This window comes from Canis lupus, chromosome 34 (assembly GCF_003254725.2).
Source record: "Canis lupus dingo isolate Sandy chromosome 34, ASM325472v2, whole genome shotgun sequence".
Classification (NCBI taxonomy): Eukaryota; Metazoa; Chordata; class Mammalia; order Carnivora; family Canidae; genus Canis; species Canis lupus.
Genome location: NC_064276.1, coordinates 26,664,987 through 26,689,956, shown reverse-complemented (window position 1 = coordinate 26,689,956; position 24,970 = coordinate 26,664,987). Strand labels below are relative to the sequence as shown.

Genomic DNA, 24,970 nt, shown 5'->3' with positions numbered 1-24,970 from the left:
AATAGGTATATTACACTTGGTAGAAATCTATCATTTTCACAAATGCAGAAAATAGCTCTATTTAATGCACTTGCCCTTTGTATTCTCCATAGATACTTAACTGCTTCACCCTTAAACATCACAAGGACTTTTGCTTTTATTTTTTTTATCACAATGACTTTTGAAGGGATATTAGACACACACAACACACACACACACACACACACACACACATATATACTTGACATGAAGAACTTTGTAATGATGATCCTCTGCAGTCTGAATGGACTATGATTCTAGTAATATTGAGCTCCCCATTAATGAATGTGTTGCACTTCATGAAGTGAGAATTCAAGCACAAACTACATGGTTGGCCTAGATAACATATGTGTGCTATTCTTCTAACTCAGACATCATGAACATGAAATAATTCTTACTGGTCCTGAACAAGACAGAAGATAGTAGCAGAGAATGGAGAGGAGGCAAATGAGAGAAATACCATAAAGATATTCTATCTATTCAATACAAGTTGCCACTCTCTGAACATAGAATCCAGGAGAAAATAATTAAAAAATCAAAAACATTTAATATTTTCAGTTTAAGAAACTACTTGTAGATTAGCCCCATTAGGTTTTTTCTTTTTTTGTTGTTCGTAAGGAATCCGCCCTGAACAGGGTGACTAACCAAGGAGAACTCTGCATTTTTTTGTCGGTATCAGAGATGGTTCCAGATCAGTGTGGATGTGGCAGGAGACTCCACTCTTGACTCTAACTGAGAAGGCATGGCCCTGAGACAGGCTAGTACAGTACAGGGAAACCAGAATGTCTGGCAGATGGGCCCCAATTGAGCAGAGGAAGAACATTTAAGACACATGTTTTGCCTCTTTGGGAGGTGACTCAAGAACTGAGACGTGGTCTGGGCCTTCAAGGAACTAGAGAAGGCTGCGGCAGAGGATATGAGATTTAAGCTAGCAACAAGAAACTCAGACTAGACCTCACAGGCTCAATGGAGCCAGTCTTTTAGAAGAATGTCATCAAGAAAATGTCATTTGAGAAAACTCAAGAGAAAAACTTGAGAGCAGAAATGAACCCAGGAAAATATTGCTTAAATATATTTAAACAGTGAAATGGATTGGCTACTATCAGCCTCTTTCTTGAAACATTATTTGGTACATTTTTTAAATATAAGAGATATATAATCATTATGTAATACTTTGACATACTGTAGAGCATATCACATCTATTACTGTGAAGCCTATTTATCCTTATTTTAATTCTGTCCTTACCTTGGGCTGAAACCACCCTACACGTGAGAAGTAAGAACAAATCTAGTACTTCTCAGAGTGTGTTCCAGGAAACAGTGCCAACAGCATTGCACTTGTTAAAAACTCAAATCTTCACATGCTATCCTAGACCTACTGAATTAGAAACTCTGGGGACAGAGTCTACCAGTTTGGGTTTTCAGTCTTCCAACTGGTTCTAAAGAACTCTAAAGTTTGAGAACCACTGCCTTAGGCATTTTAGAACTAGGCCTCTTTAGAGCCTGTTTAGGAAAAAAATATATTTTTTTTTTCTGTTTTCTGTCTCTTCACGGTACTATTCTCATTTCTGATTACCAGTGTGTAGTAGTAGTTTCCTACACCAAACAATTCTGTGACAGCAGTTGGGAGTCCTACAATTTAACTCAATTCTGACACCACCTGGAGATAGTGTCAGATTCCACAGGTTAAGGCCTCAGCCCCACAAGACCTAGCACTGCCCCCCTCAACTTCACACACCAATCACAAGTTCAAGCTGTCACCTGTACATCTGACCAACCAGCTGTAAATCAGATTATTTTATATAACCTCCTTCCTGGGGCTTGATTAATTTGCTAAAGCAGCTCATAGAACTGAGGAAAAACAGTTTATGTACTAGACTCACCAGTTTATTATAAAAGGATATAACCTAGGAATAGTCAGATGGAAGAGATGCATAGGGTAAGGTATGGGGAAAGGAGCAAAGAACTTCCAGGATCTCTCTGGACTCGCCACCATCTTAGCACTTCCACATCCACCAACCGGAAAGCTCTCCAAATCCATCCTTTTTGGGGTTTTTATGGAGGCTTCATTAAGTATGCATGATTGATTAAATCATTGGCCATTGATTCAATCTCTAGTCCCTCTCCCTCCCTAGGGGTCAGAGGTGGGTGGTGGGACTGAAAATTCCAAGCCTCTAATCACACAATGTTTCCCCTGGCAACCAATCCCCCCCCCCATCCTTAGGAATTACCCAAAAGTCACTGCATTAACATAAACTAAGAAGTGGTTGGAAGGGGCTTGTTAGGAATAACAAGACACCCATTTCATTCTGGAGCTCTTTCAGGAGCTGAGAAGGAAAGATGCCCCTGTAAACTCTTATTACTAAGGAAATTATGAAGGTTTTAGGAGTTATGTGTCAGGAACCATGGAGGAAGACCAAATATATATGTAATATAAACCACAATATCACAGAGGCCCAGGATAGATCTGTGTTATAGGCCAGGGAGGCAGCATGGTGGTTTTGTCAGTTCAGGCTGCTATAACAAAATACCATAGACCAGGTGCTTATCAACAACAGAAATTTCTTTCTTCTTCTTCTTCTTCTTTTTTTTTTTTTTTAAAGATTTTATTTTCAAGTAACTATAACACCCAGTATGGTGCTAGAACTCACAACCCTGAGATCAGGAGTCACATGCTCTTCCAACTGAGTCAGCCAGGTGCTCCCAGAAATTTATTTCTCACAGTTCTGCAGGCTGGAAAGTTCAAGATCATGGCAGTGGCCAATGTGGTGAGATCACATTTCCTCATAGACCCCCATCTTCTCACTAACCTCACTTGGCAGAAGGGATGGAGGACCTCTCAGGGCCTCTTTTTCTAAGGGTACTAATTCCATTAGTGAGGATTCTATCTTCATGACCTAATTACTTCCCAAAGGCCCTACCTCCAAACACCATCACATTGGGAATGAGGTTTCAACACATGGATTTTAGGACACAAACATGCAGTCCATAGTAATGGTGAACTAGAAACTGGGAGTTTTGCAGCTTGTCAGATCTGAAATCAAACTGGGACTCCACTTGTTAGTTGTGTAGGCTCTTGAGCAAACTGCTCAGCCTCTCTCAACTTTAGTTCACTTATTTAAAAAGTGGAAGGGGCGCCTGGGTGGCTCAATCAGTTAAGCGTCTGCCTTTGGCTCAGGTCATGATCTCAGGATCCTGGGATGGAGCCCCACACCAAGCCCTGTATCAGGCTCTCTGCTAAGTGGGGAGTCTGCTTCTCCCTCTCTCTCAAGTAAGTAAATAAAATCTTAAAAAAAAAAAAAAAAGTGAAAATAATGCCTACCTTGAAAGGTTACTATGAACACTGAAGTTTATGTGCCTATATGGTATTCAGGAGTGCTGGCTCTGGTGTTAGGCCCAGTTCAAATGCCAACTTTTCTACTTACTGTGTGATCTCAGACAAATTACTAATCCCAATGTTCTTCCATTTTCTCATTTGTAAAATGAGTAATAACATACTTGCCTTACAGTGTTATTGTGAGGACTTAATGACCTAATATATATCAGTTGCTTAAAAGACTGCCTGTTCAATAGTTATGCTTGTAATAGAAATACAAATAAAAGCTATTATAATACATGTACATAAAACCTAAAATATGGTAGGTACTCAATATAATTAGTAGTCATTACAAAGCATAGTATTATAAGAGGTTCCAGTATATAGGCACCCCCGATACTTTTATATATTCTTTACATTCTAATGTCTTCCCTCCCCTCTGAATAAGCTCCGTGTACTATATTAATATCAATTTCCTGGTTTTTTTTAAAGGTTTTATTTATTTATTCATGAGAGACACACACACACACAGAGAGAGAGAGAGAGAGAGAGAGAGAGGCAGAGATACAGGCAGAGGGAGAAGCAGGCTCCATGCACGAAACCAGACGTGGGACTCAATCCCGAGTCTCCAGGATCATACTCTGGGCCTGGGCTGAAGGGCAGCGCTAAACCGCTGAGCCACCCAGACTGCCCCTGATTTACTGGTTTTGATAGTTTACTGTAGTTATTCAGGATGCTACCATTGGAGAGGGCTTGACTGAGGGTTTGTACCTTTTTTTTTTAATGCCTATGAATCTGTAATTATTTAGAAATAAAAAGCAAAAAAAAAAAAAATGGAGTAGGGAGCTTACCTGAAGTGAGAAATATTGGGGTAAGAGTTGGTCCTATACCTCATCCACCCCAGTTCCTTATTTACCAGTCCCTAGAATCCTAAGCTTCCTCTTTACCAGTGTAAGCTAATGGAAACCACGGAAGCCTGACTGGTAAGGGGCTAGTCCAGGCTCCCCTAACACCAGGTAAGGCATGAACCTGCAGAATCTCTGATGCATGGAATTCTAATGTAAGGAACATCGTAATCCCCGTAACTCCATGACCTAAAACGGTTCCTGGTGCACAGAGGCAAGGACAAGAGACGTACGCTTCCTGATCAGATTTGTAAATCCTAATATTTTCCTCATAGAAACACTGCCACATACTGTGATCAGGCTCTGTGATGTTCACTTATGTCCTTTAGAGATTAAATAAACTTTTGTGGGGCAGCCGGGGTGGCTCAGCGGTTTAGCGCCGCCTTCAGCCCAGGGCATGATCTGGACACCCGGGATCGAGTCCCACATCAGGCTCCCTGCATGTAGCCTGCTTCTCCCTCTGCCTGTGTCTCTGCCTCTCTCTCTCTCTCTGTGTGTCTCTCATGAATAAATAAATAAAATTAAAAAAAAAAAAAGCTTTTGTGGGCTAACCTGAACTGCTACCCACTAATCATGACCTATGGACATATTTCAAAGAAGTAATCTTCAAGCAAACTTCTGAAATACTACCAATCTGTAAGTTATTATACGTATGCGATGCTATTAAAAACAAAATTTTTAATTGAGGAATAACAGTGATCATTCTAGGCTCACTATTTTCAAGTTTCCAAATAGTGTTCTGTTTAACACTAACATCTTAAAAGTTCCCATTACCACCCATCCTGTAAGTTCCTAAAATTGTTAGACCAAGGAAATTTTTTTTTTTAAACATTTACTAACGCTGAGGAGTTCTGAGGAACTCTCTGAGAGACACTGCTCTAAGTCATATGATCAGTCTTCTTGACTATTTGGCTTTTAAATGGCTCTTTCTATGGTATTTATTTTTAAAAATTAAAAAACATTATTTTAGGCCCAAATAAAAAGCAAGTGAAAAAAGCTTTAAAAAATCTAGGCATGTTTGCCTGGTAGCAATATAAAAAAGATACCAACCAGTCATCAATGATTTGTACCCATATATTACAAGTTTTCTCCAATTAATTAGTCAAAACTGACCTAAAAAAAACTAAGTTGAAGAAAAATTGTGTGGCTCATCTCTCTCAATCAAATTAATACCTACAGCTAGCTTTTTTAATCCATCATCTCTTATCATTCAGGAACTTCAGTCAAAGTAAAGAAGTAGTTTTTTCCAGAGTTCCCAAGTTGTAAGTCAGAAAAGTTCTGGCAATAAAGAGGAATAAATGAAGTCCCTCTATTCCTGATCAGCTGTTTTCCTAAGAAAATAAAGGCATATTACCAAAGTCCAATGTTTTTCTCTCAAAAAAAGAAACAGTCCATCTATTAAAAAATACAGATTAGGGATCCCTTGGTGGCTCAGCGGTTTAGCGCCTGCCTTTGGCCTAGGGCTCGATCCTGGAGTCCCGGGATCGAGTCCCGCATCGGGCTTCCAGCATGGAGCCTGCCTCTCCCTCCTCCTGTGTCTCTGCGCCTCTCTCTCTCTATCATAAATAAATAAATAAATCTTTAAAAAAAATACAGATTACATTTTAGCTAAGATTTAGCAACATATAAAATTGCTTCCTGTTTCAGCATATACTACCCAGTTTTGCTCAAGAAATCATCCACAATTCCCCAAACAGAAACAGAAACTATAAGATCCATGTTATAGATTAAAGGAACACTCTAACAGTCTTCAATTTAATGTATGAGAATATTCCAAACTGCTTAAATGAATTACCAATTATAATTCTTTTTAAAATTACATTTAATCAAATAAATAAATAAATAAATAAAATTACATTTGATCAACTAAAACCTGTGTAAAGCTTCACAAATCCTTTCACAAATCTCTGCTGCAGAACAAAGAGTTTCTTTATTCTAAAAGTGACTAAGAGGACAATTTCATGACACATTCACTGAAAGCAAGTATCTCCATAACAGTTTAGACTTTTCTTATACTAAAGTACTAATAAGTCAGGTTATAAAGTAACTTGACCTTGAATATCTTATTTGAAAACAGGTGTTGTATGTGGGTTTTATAGTTTGATTAGAACTATATTTCATATACACAAAAAACAGGTGTTAAAAAGTCTGTTGAAATGGTATTAATGGCTGCATTTACTTCCTTAGTTCAGCAAGTTAAATTTCTTAAATCTTCTAACTACAGATAGAACTACCATATCTTGCCAATTAGGTTGCCAATCTGCATTTAGAACTATTGCTAACTCCTGGAAGAACTTCTTTACACTTCTGATAAACTATGTATGTTCTGTCTGGGAAGAACCGGAAGTACAGAACAGGCAGTGATAATTTCAAATGACAAATTTAGGCCAGGAAGCAGACTACCAAAGCAATATAATTAAGCATAATTGTTCCACTTTACAAACTGTGTCACAACTATTTTTAAACATATTGGGGGGTCTGCCCTAAAACCTATGTCTAATCTACTCCCTGAACTTTGTCCCTGGAATAAGCATGATACATAATTAAGAAAAAAAAAATTAAGAATTCTTAGAAGTGATCCAGTGTAAATTAAAAGCAGTTAACAACTCAATCCACATTCTTAATCAAGGAGTGTTAGCTTGAAAAAAAATTAAAAAGATGTGTTAGCTTGTTTTTTTAACTTAAGGAACATACATTGAAAGAAGATGAGATTCAGGTCCTATATTTGACAAATAGTCACGGAGGGCATACCATGTGCCAAGTACTACTGGGTGTCTAATACGTGATTGAGAACAAAACAAGTATGTTCCTTGACTTCAGGGTACTTATGGTCTAGAAAGGGAGAAAGACTTCAGAAAGATATTAAATACTAATAATAAAAGAAACTAAATTACTCTGTGGTTATTTCCTGGTTGTGCTGCATGTCTCAGTGGGTAACTCTGATCACAGTCTTCTCTTGGGGGTATTCTGCAGAGAATCAGTTGCAGCTGGGAGAAAAAGACATAGGATGATGGACAACTTTATAAACTTCCTCATGAAAGCTACTATGGAATTTATTCCAATAAGTAACAAAATATTCACCTATACATTCATGTTGACAGGATAACATCTAATCATAGGATTAGTTATCACGGGATAACTTCTAATCATAATTCACCCGTAATTTGTTTTCAAGAATCCTGTTTGTAACAGAGAAATCCATGATGGTGGTACACGCACACACTCACACATACATATTTTTTTCAACCTAATTTTCTTATCCTAAAGTTATTTTGAAAACATCCGTGCTCCAGTGTGCAATGTTACTTCAATTAAATTATTCTTTGGAGAAGAGGCTCTCTGATGAACTTCGTTTATATTTTAAGATCGGCAATGAAATTACATTCAAGTCAACTCTCAGTGTGAATTATTTCCAGGTAGGGCTTGTTTCTCTAGGCGGCTGAAAGTATACAAAGTACTGAGAATTTTGAAGGTATATATATATTTTTTTAATTTTGAAGGTATATATGTTTTTTGAATTTTGAAGGTATATGTATTTTTTGTATTTTATGTGTGTGTGTGTATATATATATATATCTTCAAAATTCTCAGTACTTATATATATCAGTAAAAAAAAATTGGGAGGGAAGGGGGCGGGCGAGGAGTAAAAGTTCCGAAAGAAATCCCCCAAAACCTCGTCAAATTTAAACACACCCAAATGCTCCTACACCGCCCCCTTTCCTTCCGACCCGAGGTCTTGCAGCCTACTTCGTTTTCCCTGCATATGTGAGATGCAATCAATGGGTAAATATATTTTCAAACTATTTCCTTCCCCCCCCCTTTTTTTTTTCTGAAATATTCGCACACGTTCCTTCGTAGCTCGTATTATTTCCGCCTCTCTAGTAATAATATTCCCGACACAAATGTACATCCTCGGAATCCATTCTCTCCCCGCAGTCACAGCACCACATCACGGCAGGTGCCGCGGTCTCCGCCTTCCAGAAGTTAGCACTTTGCGGCCAAGCAGCTTCTTTGACTTCCTAAGACGAGGTACCTTAAGAGGCTGTAGCATCACTGGGTCACCAGCGCTTCCCGAGCTCCTACCTGTTGCGGGGACAGGTGTGCAGGGATGGACGGGTCGGATGCGCCTAAGGCGTCCTTTCCCTTTCCCACCCGCTGTCCCTCTCGCTTCCCGCCGCGACTCGCGAACGCGCGTCCCCCCTGCGGGTCCCAAGCCCACGGCCCGGGCCTCGCGCGGCGGGAACCCCGGGGGGGCGGGGGGCGGCGGGGGGCGGCGGGCGCGTGTCCCGACCCAGACTGGGCCGAGGCGCAGCTCGCACTTCCTGTAAAGCCAGCGGAGCGCGCGAGCCGTGCCCTGGAAGAGAAGGCGCACTCGGGGGGGGAGGGGGGGGGGATACTTTAAGTCCGCCCCAATCCTGGACCGCAGAGGTCCGAAGCGGCCCCGGCAACAGGAGCGAACCAACTCGTTCCCGGGCCTCCCTTCCCCTCCCCGCCGCCCCCCAAGTCGCCCAATTCCCGTTCGCTTCCTCCCGGCGGCTCCCGGGCACGTGGTCCCTCCCCGCCCTGCCCCCGCCGCGCCCTCCCAGCCTCCCCCGCCCTCCGGCCCTTCCTCCCCGCGCCGCTCGCTTCCCCTTTCCGTTTTCTCTTCCGCCCCCCGCTCTCCATCGTCCTCTTTGATTGGTCGAGCGCACCGGAGCCCGGTTGGCCAATCGGCGAGCGGGGCTGGCGGCGATGGGCGTGGCCGCGGCTCCGGGGCCCTCAGATCGAGGCTGCCTCCCCCTCTCAGCCGGCAGCACATTCCGCCGCCGTTGCCGCCGCCCGGCCCCGCAGTTGTCTTCGGCGGAGCTGCGGTCGCGCCGGGGTTAGGGCGGGGGGGGCGGGCGGGGAGAGGAGGAGGAGAAGGCCGCGGCGGAGGCAGCGGAGAGGAGGGAGGAAGCGGCGGCGCGGCGGGCACTGCAGCTGAGGCGGCGGCCCGGTTCCTGGGAGTGTCGGTGCGGCGTGGTGGTTGGGGCGGATCCCGCGGGGGCCCGGGCGGGGGAAGGAGTCACCGGCCCGGCCATGGCGGACAACGAGAAACTGGACAACCAACGGCTCAAGAATTTCAAGAACAAAGGCCGCGACTTGGAGGTAAACTCGGGGGCGCCGGAGGGGTGGGGGCTGCGGGCCTCGGGCCGACGTCCGCCGGGACTCCGGGCGTGGGGGGCCGGGGCGGGCGCCGTCGCCGGGCCGCGGGGGAATGGCGCTGGGGGCCGGCCCGTGCGTGACGCCTCTGCGAACGCGCCGGGAAGTTTGTGTCGGGCCTGGTCCCCCCTCCGCCCGGGAGCGGGGTGCGGGGGTACGGCCGGCGCGGCCTAGGCCTGCCCCGGGGAGCCGGCCCGGCGCGGGTGCGAGGGGCTGGGCCGCGCGGCGGGGAGGCCGGGCGCGGCGAGCGCGGAGGAGGCGTGCGTGTGCCGCGCGGCCCCGGCCCGGCCCCGGCCCCGGCTCCGGCCCCGGCCCCGGCCCCGGCGGAGATTCCGGCTCTGCCCCGGGCCCCGCCGTCTGGCGCCGCGTGAGGAGGGCGGTGGGGGGGGGGGGGGGGGACGAGCGTGCGGCGACCGAGCGGGGCTCGGAACTTCCCCTGCGGGGTCCGAGTCGTCTCCACTTAAAGGCGTTTTCTCTGGTCTTCCCGACTCCCGCTTTACCCCTGCCTCCCCCCGATGTCCAAACTACAGGAGTCAACTTCTCCGTTGAAAAAAACACCCCCGGCGTGAGAGGCCATCCTGGTGGATGCTAACAGTGCCTTCCAGCGGCCTGTGTTTTACTCTGGATATAGCTGATTCAAGATGTGGCTCACGGTGTGCCCTCTTCCAGGCAAAGAATACCCCTTATTTCAGCTTGCTCACAAATCTCTTTATCCCCTCCTGAGAGACCACCAGCTGCATTCTTATATATAAAGTCCACAGGGTTATACAAAGCTGTCATCCTCTAGTCTACAGTATCCTTTCCCTCCACCTGCAGGTGGTGGTAGTGGGGGATGGGGTGGGCTCTGGAATGGCACCATCCCGTTTTATTATTTTAGAAGGGGGGTGGGGGGGAACCCTTGATTATCTTCGATACAGCTCCCCCTCCCCCCCCAGGTGGTTAGGCTACATGAGGTGTGTGGGTAAAACACACACACACACACGCACACCAATCACAGAATTTTGATAGACTTTTCTTCCCTTCAGTGTTGAGAGTCTAGGTAAATCGATTCTTTTTTTTTAATACGTGCATCCTGTGCCTGCATCAGGAATGTAGCTTTTAAAAGAAAAGTGGTCAAGTAGTAGTTTTTGTATTGCTCCTCTGTACTTTTTTATACTAAAATCTCCAAATTCCCATCACCTGTTTCTGAACTTTGAGCATTTGGTTGACTGAGATAGTAACTATCCTGGGGGGCTTTTCACAAAGCCGTTCAATCTTTAAGGTAGTTTGTGTTGTTTTCAGTGGGTTTCATAGTTTGAGGATCTATTAAAATACCTGAGGATGTGGTTCTTAATTCTGTGATTGTTTTAAGGTTAATGTGAGATATTATCCTGTGATCCTTTTTTTTCTGTGGAAAATTTTTAACAACTTTATTGATATAATTCACATGCCATAATAATCACCACTTTAAAGGTACAACTTACGATTTTTTCATTAAATTTACCTACTTGGGTAATACTGTGATGAAGGAAATTTTTTACTGATATCAATATTTAGAATGAAAACCATTACGAAATTTAAAAACATAAATACCTCAAGTTACAAAATCCAAAAAATAGCGATTAGATGCTTGACAAGTTCTGATGCTTTCCCTTCACCTACATTTCTGGCTGCATTTTTTTTTTTTAAAAACAGCTTCATTGAAATGTAATTCCTATGCTATACAACCCTGTGCAGCCATTAGCACAGCCAATCTTAAAATGGTCTTATCACTCCAAAAAGAATCTCTATTTCCCTTTACTCTCCATCTAGATTTGCCTATTCTGGATATTTCCTATAAATGGAGTTACATAGTATGTGATCTTTTGTGACTGGCTTCTTTTAGGTAGCATAATGTTTTCAGGGTTTTCACATGTAACAAAAATAAAACAGAGCCTCGTTCCACCTCGTTCCTTTTTATGGCTGAGTAATATGCTGAATAATAATCCAGCCTATGGATATACCACATCTTGTTTATCCGTTCATCAGTTGATGAACATTTGCTTTGTTTCCACTCTATTTTAGCTGTTATGCGTAATGCTGCTATGAACGTTTATGTACATAGTTTTTTGTGGACCTATGTTTTCATTTCTCTTTGGTTATATCCCAAGGAGTAGAACCAGTGGGTTATACGGTAACTTTAAACGTAACCTTTTCTGGGATTGCCAAACTGTTCTAAAGCGATCCTTTTTTTTTTTTTTTTTTTTGGTAATTTGATGTTTCCTCTTACTGTCAATTTCTTATCACATTAGTCAAAATAAGATTGTGCTGACTCTATTAGAACAATATTATAAGTGATTTTTAAAAATAACTATAAACACATTAACCAGATTTTTTTGAGAAGTTTATAGTGCCTAGGGACATCCTTGAGGACTTTGATAACCCTGTGGGTACAAAAGAAATAGGGATATTTTCACTGTTTCACCTAGGAAAATGACATGACTCTAGTGGAAACTGTACTTTCTCCTCACTTATTCAAAGTCAGATACACTTGTAATGAGATAGCAACTTTTTATCATCTTTAGAGAACACTAAAATGGCCTTTTTTGTGTATTTAATTATCTATATGTCTGTGTCCCTCAGAACACTTATTATCCCCATAACCTTCCCCTCCACGTATAGTTACTATGTTTTGCTACAATAGATTCTAAGAAAATTCTACTTTGGGTTTAGGTCTCAATGATGACATCTGTTTCACTGAGAGTTTTTTGTAAAGAAGTATGGACCATTACTATCCAGTGAATTTTATTTAATCCCATATATCCAAAATACCAATATAACATCAGCAATATAAAAAATATTGGGATATTTTATATTCTTTTCATACTAAGTCTTCAAAATCCGGTTTGTATTTTACAGTTAAAGCATATCTCAGGGGCACCCGGGTGGCTCAGTGGTTGAGCATCTGTCTTTGGCTCATCTGCTGTGGGGGTCCTGGGATAGAGTCCTGCATCAGGCTCCCTGCAGGGAGCCTGCTTCTCCCTCTGCCTATGTCTCTGCCTCTCTGTGTCTCTCTTGAATAAATAAATTTTTTTAAAAAATTAAAAGGAGAAAAAAATTTAAAAAGCACATCTCAGTGTGGATTAGCTATATTTCACCTGCTTAATAGCCATATGAAGCTATTGGCTCTCTTATTGGACAGTTCAGATATAGAACAGCATATAGAATGAGGTAATTACCATGTTTTCAGTTTGATCTGATACTGTTTGATAATGACATAGAGTACAAAGTCCTAGAGTTTAGTGTGATCTAATGATCTCTAACTTTGTGTGTGACCTTGAGAGTCAGTCTTAAAGATTCTTTAATCTATTAAAACAGAGGTACTTGGCACCTGCTTCATGTTAGGAAGATGCTAGCAGTTCCCTGAGCATTTTATCACTTTTTGCTTTTTTGCTTCAGGGTTAGGGTGATTTAATAGGATTCATTGTAATTGATTCTTTTACTACCGTATTTGCAGTTGGCTCTTTGTTTTTTCTCTGTGTCCATACAGAACTTAAGTTACATTGAACTTAAAAGGGAAGAGTTTTAACGTAGAGCTCTTTAATTGCTCATTGAAGAGTAGTTTGACCACAGGGAATCATTGACCCTTCTAATAGTCATAATTTTTAAGTGTTAGAAGTTGAAACTGATTAAGAGCTTTCAATATGATGCTCATTCTTACCTTTCAATCTACCATTCTGGCTCTTCCAAAATGTGATCATGCTAAATTCTTGAAACACAAAAGTATTAAAGAAGACGTATATCAGTATTCATTTAAAATAATTTATGGGAATTTTCGGATGGTGTTAAGGGCTTGACTGCTTTCTTGCAGTGTGGTAGAGGATCATTGTTAACTAGGTTGAGAAAGGTAACCATAGAAAGGGTACACTGAACACAAAACAGGAAATGGGTAGTGACCAAACTTAAAATATTTGTCAGGATAGATCAAATAAAGCTCATCTAGTTTATGGTTTTTTATTTTTTATTTTTTTTTAAGATTTTATTTATTTATTCATGAGAGAGGGGGGAGAGAGAGAGAGGCAGAGACACAGGCAGAGGGAGAAGCAGGCTCCATGCCGAGAGCTTGATGTGGGGCTTGATCCCGGGACTCCAGGATCACACCCTGGGCCAAAGGCAGGTGCTCAATCGCTGAGCCACCCAGGCGTCCCTAGTTTATGTTTTAAAAGTAGAGCAGGGATTCTTTTGTAGACTTTCCAAACAATCTATGATTTTTACAGTAGTTCCGAGAGTATCCCAAGTTCTAATAGCATAAATTGTTAGAAAATAATTAGCTCTTGGTGCACCTGGCTGGCTCAGTCAGTTAAGAGTCTGCCTTCGGCCCAGGTCATGATCCCAGGGTCACTGGGATGGAGCCCCACATCTGGCTCCCTGCTTAGCAGGGAGTCTGCTTCTCCCTCTGGCCCTCCCTCTGGTTGTGGGCGTGTGCTCTCTTTCACATGCTCTCTCTCAAATCTTTTTTTAAAAAAGAAATTAATTAGATCTTATAAAAACACAACTTTGAGAAAAAAACTTACCCTAAAAATAAATAATAAAATATTAAATGACTGGACACTTGTGTTTCTCTGAACTTTAGAAATAAACAGTTGCTTGGTTGGCAAGAGTTTAATAAATTGATCGGCTATTTTGTTGTTGTTAACCAGCTTTGGTAGTTTGTAACCATACAGAGTGAAAAGCATTGTTAAGCTATTAAGTCTTGTTAACTTTTAGAGACTGACCTCTCTCATCACAAATCTTGGAACATATTTACTATACTTAAAATAACTGCAGTCTAATTTTTCACATAATAGTCCAGGCATGTGACAATGTGAAATATCTAATAGAAATATAGTTAGGAATTAAATAATTGTTTTTGTGCTCCCTGTCAGCTTTCCTGGTTTACAAGGCAAGCAATTTCAGAATTGCTTCATTGATAATTTTCTTTGAGATATCAAAATGTCTTCGTTTTTCATAGTCTCTAGAATGTCAAATGAACATATATATACAAGATTGGGAAGAGTTGTAGGAGTGAGTTAACTTCAAAAGAATGAAAGTACTTTAGAAAAATGTGTATATAGTTTTTAAGCATTGATCTCTAATGCCTGATAGTTACTGTGGGTCCTCAAAATATTTTTGAGTGTTTTTTTGGAGCAGCATTCATCTGCCTTAAGGACTGTGATGGTAAAATGAGAGTGTCATCAAGTCTAGTCTTGAATGATGATTTTGGTATTTGCTGGTTTACTTTTGGAACAGAGAAGTATGATCGAAGCATATACTGTATATGCTTTTAATTGTATTCTCATTTCTCTCAGTCTAATAATAGGAATTACTTTATAGAAGAAAACTCTCTAGAGTTAAGTGACTTAATAACATTACATTAAGGGAATGATTTTAGTTCAGGTACATGTCAAAGTAAAGTCTGTACTATTTATACCATACCATATTACCTGTTTTTAACTTCTTTCAGCCTTGATACAAGTCTCAAAGTTGATTAAAAGGTTATATGTGAAAGCATAGTCCATGGGGTATAATAGCTATTCAGTAAGTTTCCTTTTTCTCCCAGAGAGATTTTTGAAATTGTGTATCTTTTGTGGACTTTAAAGTCTAGAGAATACATTTATAGTTAGATTTGGTTAGTAAAAGGATTAGTGGAGACTCCCTTTTTTTTAGTTAATATGAGATGCCAATCTTTATATTGGCATCTACTAAATAAGATACACACACACACACACACACACACACACTTCTAATGGCTTTAGTCCAGAAGTTTTCAAAGCTTTGGAGGATGAAGACCTATTTACGCTGTTAAAAATTAGGGATCCTGAAAGAGCTTTGTTTGTGGGTTTCTATCACTATTTGTCATTTCAAAAAAAAGTCTGTCATTTCAGAAATTAAAACAAGAATTTAAAAAAATATTAGCTCATAAAAATAACAATGAAGCTACTTTATATTTTTATATAAACAAATTTCTAATGAAAAATAACTTATTTTCTAAAACCCAGAAAATGTGGTGAAAAGAATAGCCATGTTTAATTTTGTTCTGTTTGTTTTTTGTTTTGTTTTGTTTTGTTTTGTTTTTGAGGTCTCCTATATTTGGCTCAAGAAACGATAGTTGGATTGTCATGTCTATTTCTGAATTCAATCTTTTGTGATAATGCTGTTTTGGTTAAAGTATATGAAGAATATCCCACTTTACACAGGCAGTTGGAGAGGGAGGATGTTTTAATAGCCTTTTCAGATTATTATGGAAATTTTTGTTTGATACTATACCAGAACTCCACAAAATAGTAGTTTCTTAAAGGTTAGTTGCAATATGGAATCTGAGGACACATCAGTGAGCCTTTCATACTCTGTTATGTTAAAATGTATAGGTCTGTCTTGCACTTGGATTGTATCTTTTGCACATGCCTGATTTTGTATAAGCATGTATTGGTCATTTGGAAAATATTAGTTCACAGAGTTATGCAGATCTTCCAAATGCTGGCACATTTTATTATACAGTGAAAATTCACCAATTATTGTCAGTGTCATCAAGTAGTTCATCAAAAAAAGCTTGAATATTAGAAATTTGTGAAGCTCACAGTGATGGATACAGATTTTCCAAAATTCTTATTTTCACTTGAAAGCTTAAATTTTATCATTAGCAAGAAACACTGTAAGTTGTTTTCCTTGAAGCCATAAGCTCACTTTGCTCATTTTTGTGAAAACATCTGCCAGACACTGTCTGAATAGCCATAATTTGTCTGTCAGTCGTTCTTTCAAGTAAAAATGGTGTTCTATGAAAAAAAATGGCTAGTTCAGTTTGCAACTCAATCATACAAAAACTTTTTCCTTGAGACAGTCATCGTTATGCAGAAGTGGGTATGCTGCAGTAGTTTATGTGTAATCCTCATTTTATCACAAAACTTAAAGAAAGGGCCAGTTTTTAAAAAGGTAATTTTTTACTGTACTGTCAGGGACATTAAGTGAGCTGATCTTTTTTAAAAATTTTATTTATCTGAGAGAGAGTGCAAGAGAGCACACAAACAAGGGGAGTGGCAGGTAGAGAGAGAAGGAGAAGCAGACCCCACACTGAGCAGGGAGCCTGATGTCGGGCTATGGGGGCTCCATCCCAGGACCCTGGGATCATGACTCGAGCCAAAGGCAGACACTCAACCAACTGAGCACCCAGGCACCCATGTATCTTGTTTTCTTAACTGAAATACAGTGTGTACTTATACAGCTTGGTGAAATTGTCTTAATTCATGCTAAAACACCAGCAGTTTTACCCACTGCATTGCATTGCTGTGCAAATATTAGAACCATAGTAAATATTAGTAGTAATATGAAAATAGTTTTGATCTGTGGACCCTCTGAAAAGGCTTCAGTATCTCTACAGAAACCTATTGATCACACTTTGAGAGCCACTGTCTTTGTTTATTAGTGTTGCTTCTGTAAGAGATGACTGTCACTTTTAATTCATAAAATCTCTCTTCCCCACCAAAGATAGATTTATTTATTTATTTACTTATTTATTTTTTATTTATTTATTCATGATAGACTTAGAGAAAGAGAGGCAGAGACAAGGCAGAGGGAGAAGCAGGCTCCACGCCAGAAGCCTGACGCGGGACTCCAGGATCACGCCCTGGGCCAAAGGCAGGCTCCAAACCGCTGAGCCACCCAGGGATCCCCTTAATTCATAAAATCTCTTAAAAGACTGTAACAGTTAAAGCATGGATTTGAACTCTGGTTCTTCCATTTAATAGTTATGGAAGTTAACTTAATATCTCTAGCCATTTATTTTTTATTTTTTGAATCTCCCTAAACATGCTTAATAGTGCCTGGCATGTAGTATATACAGTGAATGGAAGCTCTTTATTTCTTCCAGCTTGCTTCATCATTCATTATATCCAAATAATCCCTCGTATTCCTTGTTAGAATAACATTTTGTTTGTAGTTCCTTTTGTACTGCTGTGGACCATAATTCCAATCACATCACATGAATTGGGGAAGGCTTCCTTTTCTGTTCATTAGCGCTCAAGTAAAAGCCTTTCTCTTGTGTGCTTCAACCAGATTGTTGCAAAATTACTAGTTTCTGACTTCATTTATCTAATTTTTGTGTTGTAAGTAGGTTAGTAAATACCTAATGTAGTTTGTAACTTTTCCCACAAGATTGTAAATTTAACCAGAAAATAGTTTTGATTTACACTTTTAGTACCTGTGATGAAAAAAGAGTTAAGGTCATAGATACACTTAAAACCTAAGCTTTTTCTATTACTGTTCATTTACTATTAGACCAAAATTTTACTAGCTGTCGCTTTTACCCTAAATTTAATTTACATTAAACCTAACATAAATTGCATTTTCAATAATGTGTTTTGAAAAACCCGGAATTTAATATTTATTGACAAAAGTCAGAATCCTATAATTTGGTGGTAGGCATATTTTTTAATATAAGATAGCAAATCATATTCTATCTCAGTTTCCTACTTTATGAAAACTTTAGTTGCTCAGTATCTACTCTGAATACTTGTTTTAGTTTTTATAGCATGTGTTTTTGATTCCTTAAAGCAGGCATTATCTAAATTTATTTAGTTAATGGTAGTTGTATCTTGATGGCTCTATAGGTAGTGTTTCCTTGGTTTTATGAAATGACCCTATCCTGTTTGCCACCCATTCTACCTATTTACCCTGGTCTTCTGTGGTCACTTTCAGCTGTTACTGGTCCAGAAAAGCAAGTAAAATATAGTCTTAATATTTTCAAATAATTGTTACATTATTCTTGGTTTTTTAGTAAGTATAAAACCCAAGTTAAGTCTGATAACTTTAGGGACGCCTGGGTGGCTCAGCGGTTGAGCATCTGCCTTCGGCCCAGGGCATGATCCTGGAGACCTGGGATCGAGTCCCACATCGGGCTCCCTGCATGGAGCCTGCTTCTCCCTCTGCCTGTGTCTCTGCCTCTCTCTCTCTGTGTCTCTCATGAATAAATAAATAAAATCTTTAAAAAAGAAAAAAGTCTGATAACTTTAGGCTAAAAGAGCTGATTTTTATACTATGTGGTTATGTTTCAGGGAACAGAAACCCACCTCACATTAGTTTAAGCATAAGCTTTCATAACCTGTAAGTCTAGGGCCACAACTGGTATTAATTGCGGTTAGAGTTCTAGTGAAGGTCTAGGGAAGATTGATTAAGTAAGATTTGGGCAGCCCTGGTGGCTCAGCAGTTTGACGCCTGCCTTCGGCCCAGGGTGTGATCCTGGACACCTGGGATCAAGTCCCACGTTGGGCTCCCTGCATGGAGCCTGCTTCTCCTCTGCCTGTGTCTCTGCCTCTCTGCCTCTCTGTCTCTCATTAATAAATAAAATCTTTTTTTTTTTTTAAGATTTGATTGCATGCTTATGCCCAAATTAATCATTTTGGGTAGGGGAGTATGGTTCTGTGATTGGGCAGCACAAGCTCTGTTTGTGTGTTAGGTAGGGAAGAATGTTGGTACTTTCACATAACCCCAGATTTGTCACAAGAATGAGGGGATCTGATAGAGTAAAAAGAAAGGAAGAAAAAATTACTGAAGACAACATTGTAAAGCAGCCCTGTTCAATATAGATGTAGAATGGTTTCTTATTTTGCCTTTGAATTATTATGTGGAGGTGTTCATTATATACAGGTATATTTATAGAATTGAGTTCATTGTGATCAACTGTGATCCAACATTTTATGTCAGTGTTCACATTTTTTCTCTTAGTATCTTGAATCATTTTCCCAATTCCCTTTTGTTCTCCAGCTTTAAGCTAGTAACAGTATTATCTTCAAATCATAAAAACTTTTTAGGACCAATAAACAAATAAAAAATATAACCAACATCATTAGTCATTAGGGAAATGCCACATCAAAACCATAATGAGATACCACTTCGACCTACTAGGATTGGTTTTTTAATAAGTGTGAAAACAAAAATAAATAAAAAGTATCAGGTGTTGGTGAGGATATGGAGAAAGTGCAATCCTCCTACATGGCTAAAGGAAATGTAAAATGGTGCATTCTACCTTGGAATGTGGTTTCACAGTTCCTCAAAGTTAGACAATTAACATGTGACCCAGCAGTTCCACCCCTAGGTAAAACCCAAGCGAATTAAGAATAAGTGTCTGCACAAAAACTTGTACATGAGTGTTCATAGCAGCATTACCTATAATATCCAAAACAGACTACCCAGATGCCCATCAACTGATGAATGGGTAAACAAATGTGGTCTGTACGTACAATGGAATAGTATTATGCCATAAAAAGGAATGAAGTACTGCTCCATTCTACAACATGATGAACCTTGAAAGTATTTTACTACCTGAAATAAGCCAGTCAGAAAAGGTCACATATTCTTGGCAAATTGATTTAAATTTTAAAAATACTAAAAAATGGAGAAAAGATCACATATTCCGTAATTTCAATTCTATGAAATGTCCAGGATAGGTAAATTCATAGAGACAGAAAGTAGATTAATAGTTGTCCAAGCCTTAGGGAATGACTGCTAAAGGATATGGGCTTTATATGGTGAAGACAATAATCTAGAATTAGATGGTGGTTATTTGCGACTTTATACTAAAAACCATGGAATTATACACTTTATTTTATTTTATTTTTTGGAATTATACACTTTAAATGGGCAAATTGTATGATGTGTGAATTATATCTCAATAAAGCTGTATGTTGTTTTTTTTTTTTTTTAAGAAGCTTAATTAAGAGAAATAGAGACCATGACAACTTTCCACTACCAAAGGGTCATTGGTGACCTCTCGTTACCTCTTTCTCCATGTACCCTTCTGACTGACTGACTTCTCCATGTATCCTTCCCTGTATTGAATTCATTTGTTGAGCAAATATTTACTCACTTTCTGTGTCTGAGGTTCGGTTGTAAGCAGTGAGGATACAACAATGAATAACAGGCTAAATTCTCACAGAGTTTGCATTCTCACAAGTCAAGATCACTGCTATAGACTGACCCTGTGGGGATATTCAGCCATTGTGAGCTACTGTTGTAGTAGTAGATCTCTTGTGTGCCCTTCCTAAACTCAAATTTACAATAAATAGTATACCTCAAATGTGAAGGGAAAGGACATCCTAAATGTTAACTGTCCGGTAACTCTTCCCTTGAGACTCATGGAAAAGCTTGATTTTTAGAGTTGGAACACCTAAGAGGGCATTTCAATAGCTGTATGCCATTAGGAAAGCTTCATTTTTTTTAAACCTCAGTTTCCATAAAGTTAAAATCCCACCTAATGGGTACTTGCTTCGATTAAAAGCTTTTAAGAATGCAAGAAACACCTTTGTCCAGAATAGGTCAAATAAGGATGGGGTATTAGGAATATTAAGGGACCCAATTCTCACTTCATTCAGGATACATCAGGTGAGTGTCTTGGTGGTAGGAATTCATGGATTCTCTTTGTATTGCTCTGTCTCCGACTAACCTAGTGCTAGTTTTTATTTTTCCTAGATACTATCTTAATCTTTCTGTAGTTTTGCGTTCAATTACTGAGAGAATCTGAGCTAGTAAAGCTCTACCCAAAGTGAAGCAGATAGGTTTTACTTTCAGCATACTTATGGATTGGCTTTTCCTGAGTTAGGTGCTTTCCCCTTCACCGCCTTCCTAGTCAGCAGTGCTGTGGAAGGGAGGATGTGACATGGTAATGAACAGCCTTTGCCTGCTTCTGCAGCAGCATCCTTGGAAAGAGAAGTTTCTTTTAGACAAGATTGTAAGTATGACATTATTTAGTTAATGTCATTCCGTTCTTAACTTTTCTGTTAACTTTCTACTCACTATTAAACTCTGACGTATCATTATTACCTCATTATTAATCTCATCTCCATAGTGATTGCCTTATTTCTGCTGTTGCTCTTCTCCAATTCATAAAACAACTAGAGTGGTTTTTAAAAAATGAAATCATGCCCCTCTCTGCCTCAGTAGCTTTCCATCACACTTAGCTTCCAAATTCTTTACGGAGACCAGATCTGGTCCCTATCTATTTCTCCCTCCTATCTCTGTCACTTTATCTCCCTTAGTTACACTCTCATTTTTTAATTCTTCTAACTCTAGCACTTCAGTAGCTAGGCCCTTCACACATGCTGATCTGTGGGAATGCTTTCTCCACCCTCTATACCTATACCCGCCTTTTCTCCACTGTTTATTTCTCATCCTCTGAGTCTTCAGTGTTATTTACATAGAGTTGCCATCCACCCACGCCCCTAGTGAGCTAATTGAAATTTCATCCCCCTTGTTGTTTTCCGTAAGAAATACATTGATCATAATTTGTTAGTGTACTTACTCTGTTAATTTCTCCCCCAGACTAGAAGTTCCCTGAAAGTATAGACCTTGTCTATTTTGTATACCAGTCTTTTCTTAATTCTCATTGCAGAACCTGGGCTATCATTGGCATTTAAGGAACTACTTGAGGGAATTAAATGAAACTTAAAAAAAAAAAAAATGTGTGTGCACTGTAATTAGGATTAGTGACTAAATCAGATTTTTTAAATGAAGGTAAATTTTTGTCTCTTGAAATGGTAATGGCATGTAATTGTAGAAATTTTTTAGAGAAATGGAAATAAAGTAATCCTCCATAATCTTACTGCTATTAAATTTCTTAGAATGTTTACTTTTTCTTATACATTTTTTCACATATATTTGAACTTAATTTGGGGTCCTTTTTTTAAATTTGGGTTCCTATAAGAATAATTCATGGTAGAATACAGCCAAGTTTCTCCACCTTGACACTTGATACTTTGGGCCAAATAAGTTTTTTCTTATGGGGAACCTCCTGTGCATTGTACGCTGTTTTAGAGCTTTCTTCGCCTCTGCCATTAGATGCCAGTAACATGCTCCCTCCCAGTTATAAAAGCCAAAATTGTTTCCAGAAACTGCCAGATGTTGCCTGAGTGGCAAAATCACCGCAGATTGAGAACCATTGGAATTTAGTTCGGTAAACTTCCCAGAACACCATTATTTCAGTGGATTCCTGTTGTCTATAAAGTCAGTTAAAATTTTGTAATAAGCTAGGTATTTCAGCCTGTCAGTTAAGTTTAGCAGATATTTGAGTGTTTGCTACATAAATGCTAGGGAAAAGGCAAACATTGAACATCCCCTGGATTCTTAACTTTTCAGTTTATAATTCCCCCATTTCTATAACTTTCATCTTAGACTCTTCTCCCTCTTAGGGCAGATAAATCCACCTTACCTTTAACACTCAGTTTCGCTTTTCTATCTTTGTTTTTATGGGGTCCCTATTGGAAACACTTCTTGTCTTCCCTTTACCTTGCCATTTCTCCCTTATATTTCCAGGTTGAGCTGAAACCTCAGTTGAATTGGAGGCCTCAGTTCAACCTGGACCTTGTCTATTTTGTATACTACTCTGTTCTTAATTCTCATGACAGAGTCTGGCATACAAATTTTCCCTCACAACAGTTTGCATTGATCATTTCTTAATTGAACTCTTAGAGTTGTTATTTGTGTACCTGTATTTTAGTGTTTACTCATGTAAGATAATGTTTTTACTTGTCATGTGTTTTGTAGGAAAAAAAATATTACAAAAGGATATGTATGACTTAAACACCAACAAACTAGATAACCTAGGTGAAATGGAGTAATTCCTAGAAACACACAACCTACCAAGAATGAATCCTGAAGAAACAAAATCTAAACAAATCTATAGCTTGGGGGAAGGGGGGCACCTGGGTGGCTCAGTGGTTGAGCATCTGCCTTCAGTTCAGGGTGTGATCCCCCAGTCCCGGGATCAACTCCCACATTGGGCTCCCTGCATGGAGCCTACTTCTGCCTCTGCCTCTCTCTCTCTCTCTGTGTCTCTCATGAATGAGTAAATAAAATCTTTAAAACAAAAAAATCCATAACTAGGAAAGCAATTGAATCAGTAATCAAAAATCTTCCAATGGCGAAAAGCCCAGGATTGGATGGCTTCACTGGTGAAGTCTACCAAACATTTAAGAATTAATACTAATCCCCTTTAAACTCTCTCAGAAAAACTGACAAGGGAATATGTTCACATCTATTCTGTAAGACTAGCATTCTGAAAAAAACAAAAACAACAACAACAACAAAAAAACTAGCATTCTGGTATCAAAGCCAAAGGGCACTACAGGAAAATTGCAGACCAATACCCTTGATGAATAGTGTTGCAGAAATTTTCAAAATACTAGCAAACTGAATTCAACAGCATATTAAAAGGATTATATACCATGGCCAAGTGGGATTTAATCCTGGAATGTAAGGGATGGTTCAATTTATGAAAAGCAGTATACTCTACCAGATTAACAGAATGAAGGGCAAAACCACACATTGATGTCCATTGATGCAGGAAAAGCAGTTGACAGAATTCAATACCTTTTCATGATAAAAACACTCAACAAACTAAGAATAGAAGGAAACTACCTCTATATAATGAAGACCAAATACAAAAAGCCCCCCAGATGGCATACTGGATGGTGAAACATTGGAAGCTTTTCCTGTAAGAATAAGATCAAGACAAGGATGCCCACTTTCACCAGTACTGTTCAACATAGTACTAAAAGTCCTAGCCAGAGCAGTTAGGCAAGAAAAAGAAACAAAAGGCCTCCAAGTTGGAAAGGAGGAAGTAAAATTCTGTTTATAGATGGTTTGATCTTATATGTCAAAAACCCTAATGATCCTTATAGAAAAATGTCAGAAGTAATAAATGATTCAGCAAAGTTACAGGATGTAAAATCAGCAGTCACTCACAAGGAACATTTTGAAAAGGAATTTGAGTTACAATAGCATCGAAAGGAATAAAATACTTAGGAATAAACCTAACTAATGAGGTAAAAGACTTTCACATTGAAAACTGCAAAATGTTGCTAAAAAATTAAAGAGGACACAAATAAATAGACATCCCACGTTCCTGGGTTGGAAGACCTATTGTTAAATGTCAGTACTACCAAAATGATCTACAGATTTAATGGAGAAGTGCATATAGAATCTCAAAAGACCCTGAATAGTCAAAACAGTCCTGAAAAAGAGGAGAAAGTTGGAGGTCTCACATTTCCTAATTTAAAACTTGAGACTTGACATGATCAAAACAGTATGATACTAACAAAAGGCAAACATAGACCTATGGAATAGAATAGGGAACACAGAAATAAGCTCTTGCAAATATGGTCAAAGATTTTTGACAGGAGTGCCAAGACCATTCATTTGGTAAAGGGCAGTCTCTTCAAAAAATGGGGCTAAGAAAATTTGATATCCACAAGCAAAAGAATGAAATTGGACCCTTACTTAACACCATATACTAAAAATTAACTCAGTGGATCAAGGACCTAAATGGAAAACCTAAAACAGAACTCTTATGAAGAAAACCTAGGACAGAAACTTCATGACATTGAATTGGGCAGTGATTTTTTTAGATATGACACTAAAGGTACGTGTGTGTACATATGTATATATATCTTGTATAAGATAGGGAAATACAAGAAACTGAAAATTGAACTTTTTTCTGTTACTATGTTTATTTTCTAACTTTTCCAAAGAAATATGTATAAGTCTGAATTTAATACATTTCCCTGTC

General features: G+C 39.4%; 2 protein-coding genes across 4 annotated transcripts in view; one reads left to right on the top strand and one right to left on the bottom strand.

The window, feature by feature from the left end:
• Positions 1-9,037, bottom strand: part of LOC125754323 (collagen alpha-1(I) chain-like) — a 110,915-nt gene extending 101,878 nt beyond the window's left edge. Inside the window, exons 1-2 of the mRNA XM_049105783.1 lie at positions 8,273-9,037; positions 7,134-7,226 (exon numbers count right to left, since the gene is read on the bottom strand). Of these exons, the coding sequence (XP_048961740.1) occupies positions 7,134-7,226; positions 8,273-9,037 (858 nt within the window). The remainder of the gene's footprint in view (positions 1-7,133; positions 7,227-8,272) is intronic.
• The window catches only part of KPNA4 (karyopherin subunit alpha 4), a 69,456-nt gene continuing 53,450 nt past the window's right edge, over positions 8,965-24,970 (top strand). For 2 of the 3 annotated variants that reach the window (XM_025425425.3, XM_049105794.1), the window contains exon 1: positions 8,965-9,366. In XM_025425425.3, the coding sequence (XP_025281210.1) occupies positions 9,298-9,366 (69 nt within the window). In that variant the 5' untranslated portion in view covers positions 8,965-9,297. Of the gene's footprint in view, positions 9,367-9,950; positions 10,074-24,970 lie in introns of all 3 variants that reach the window. The other variant, XM_049105795.1, reaches the window with a different exon arrangement.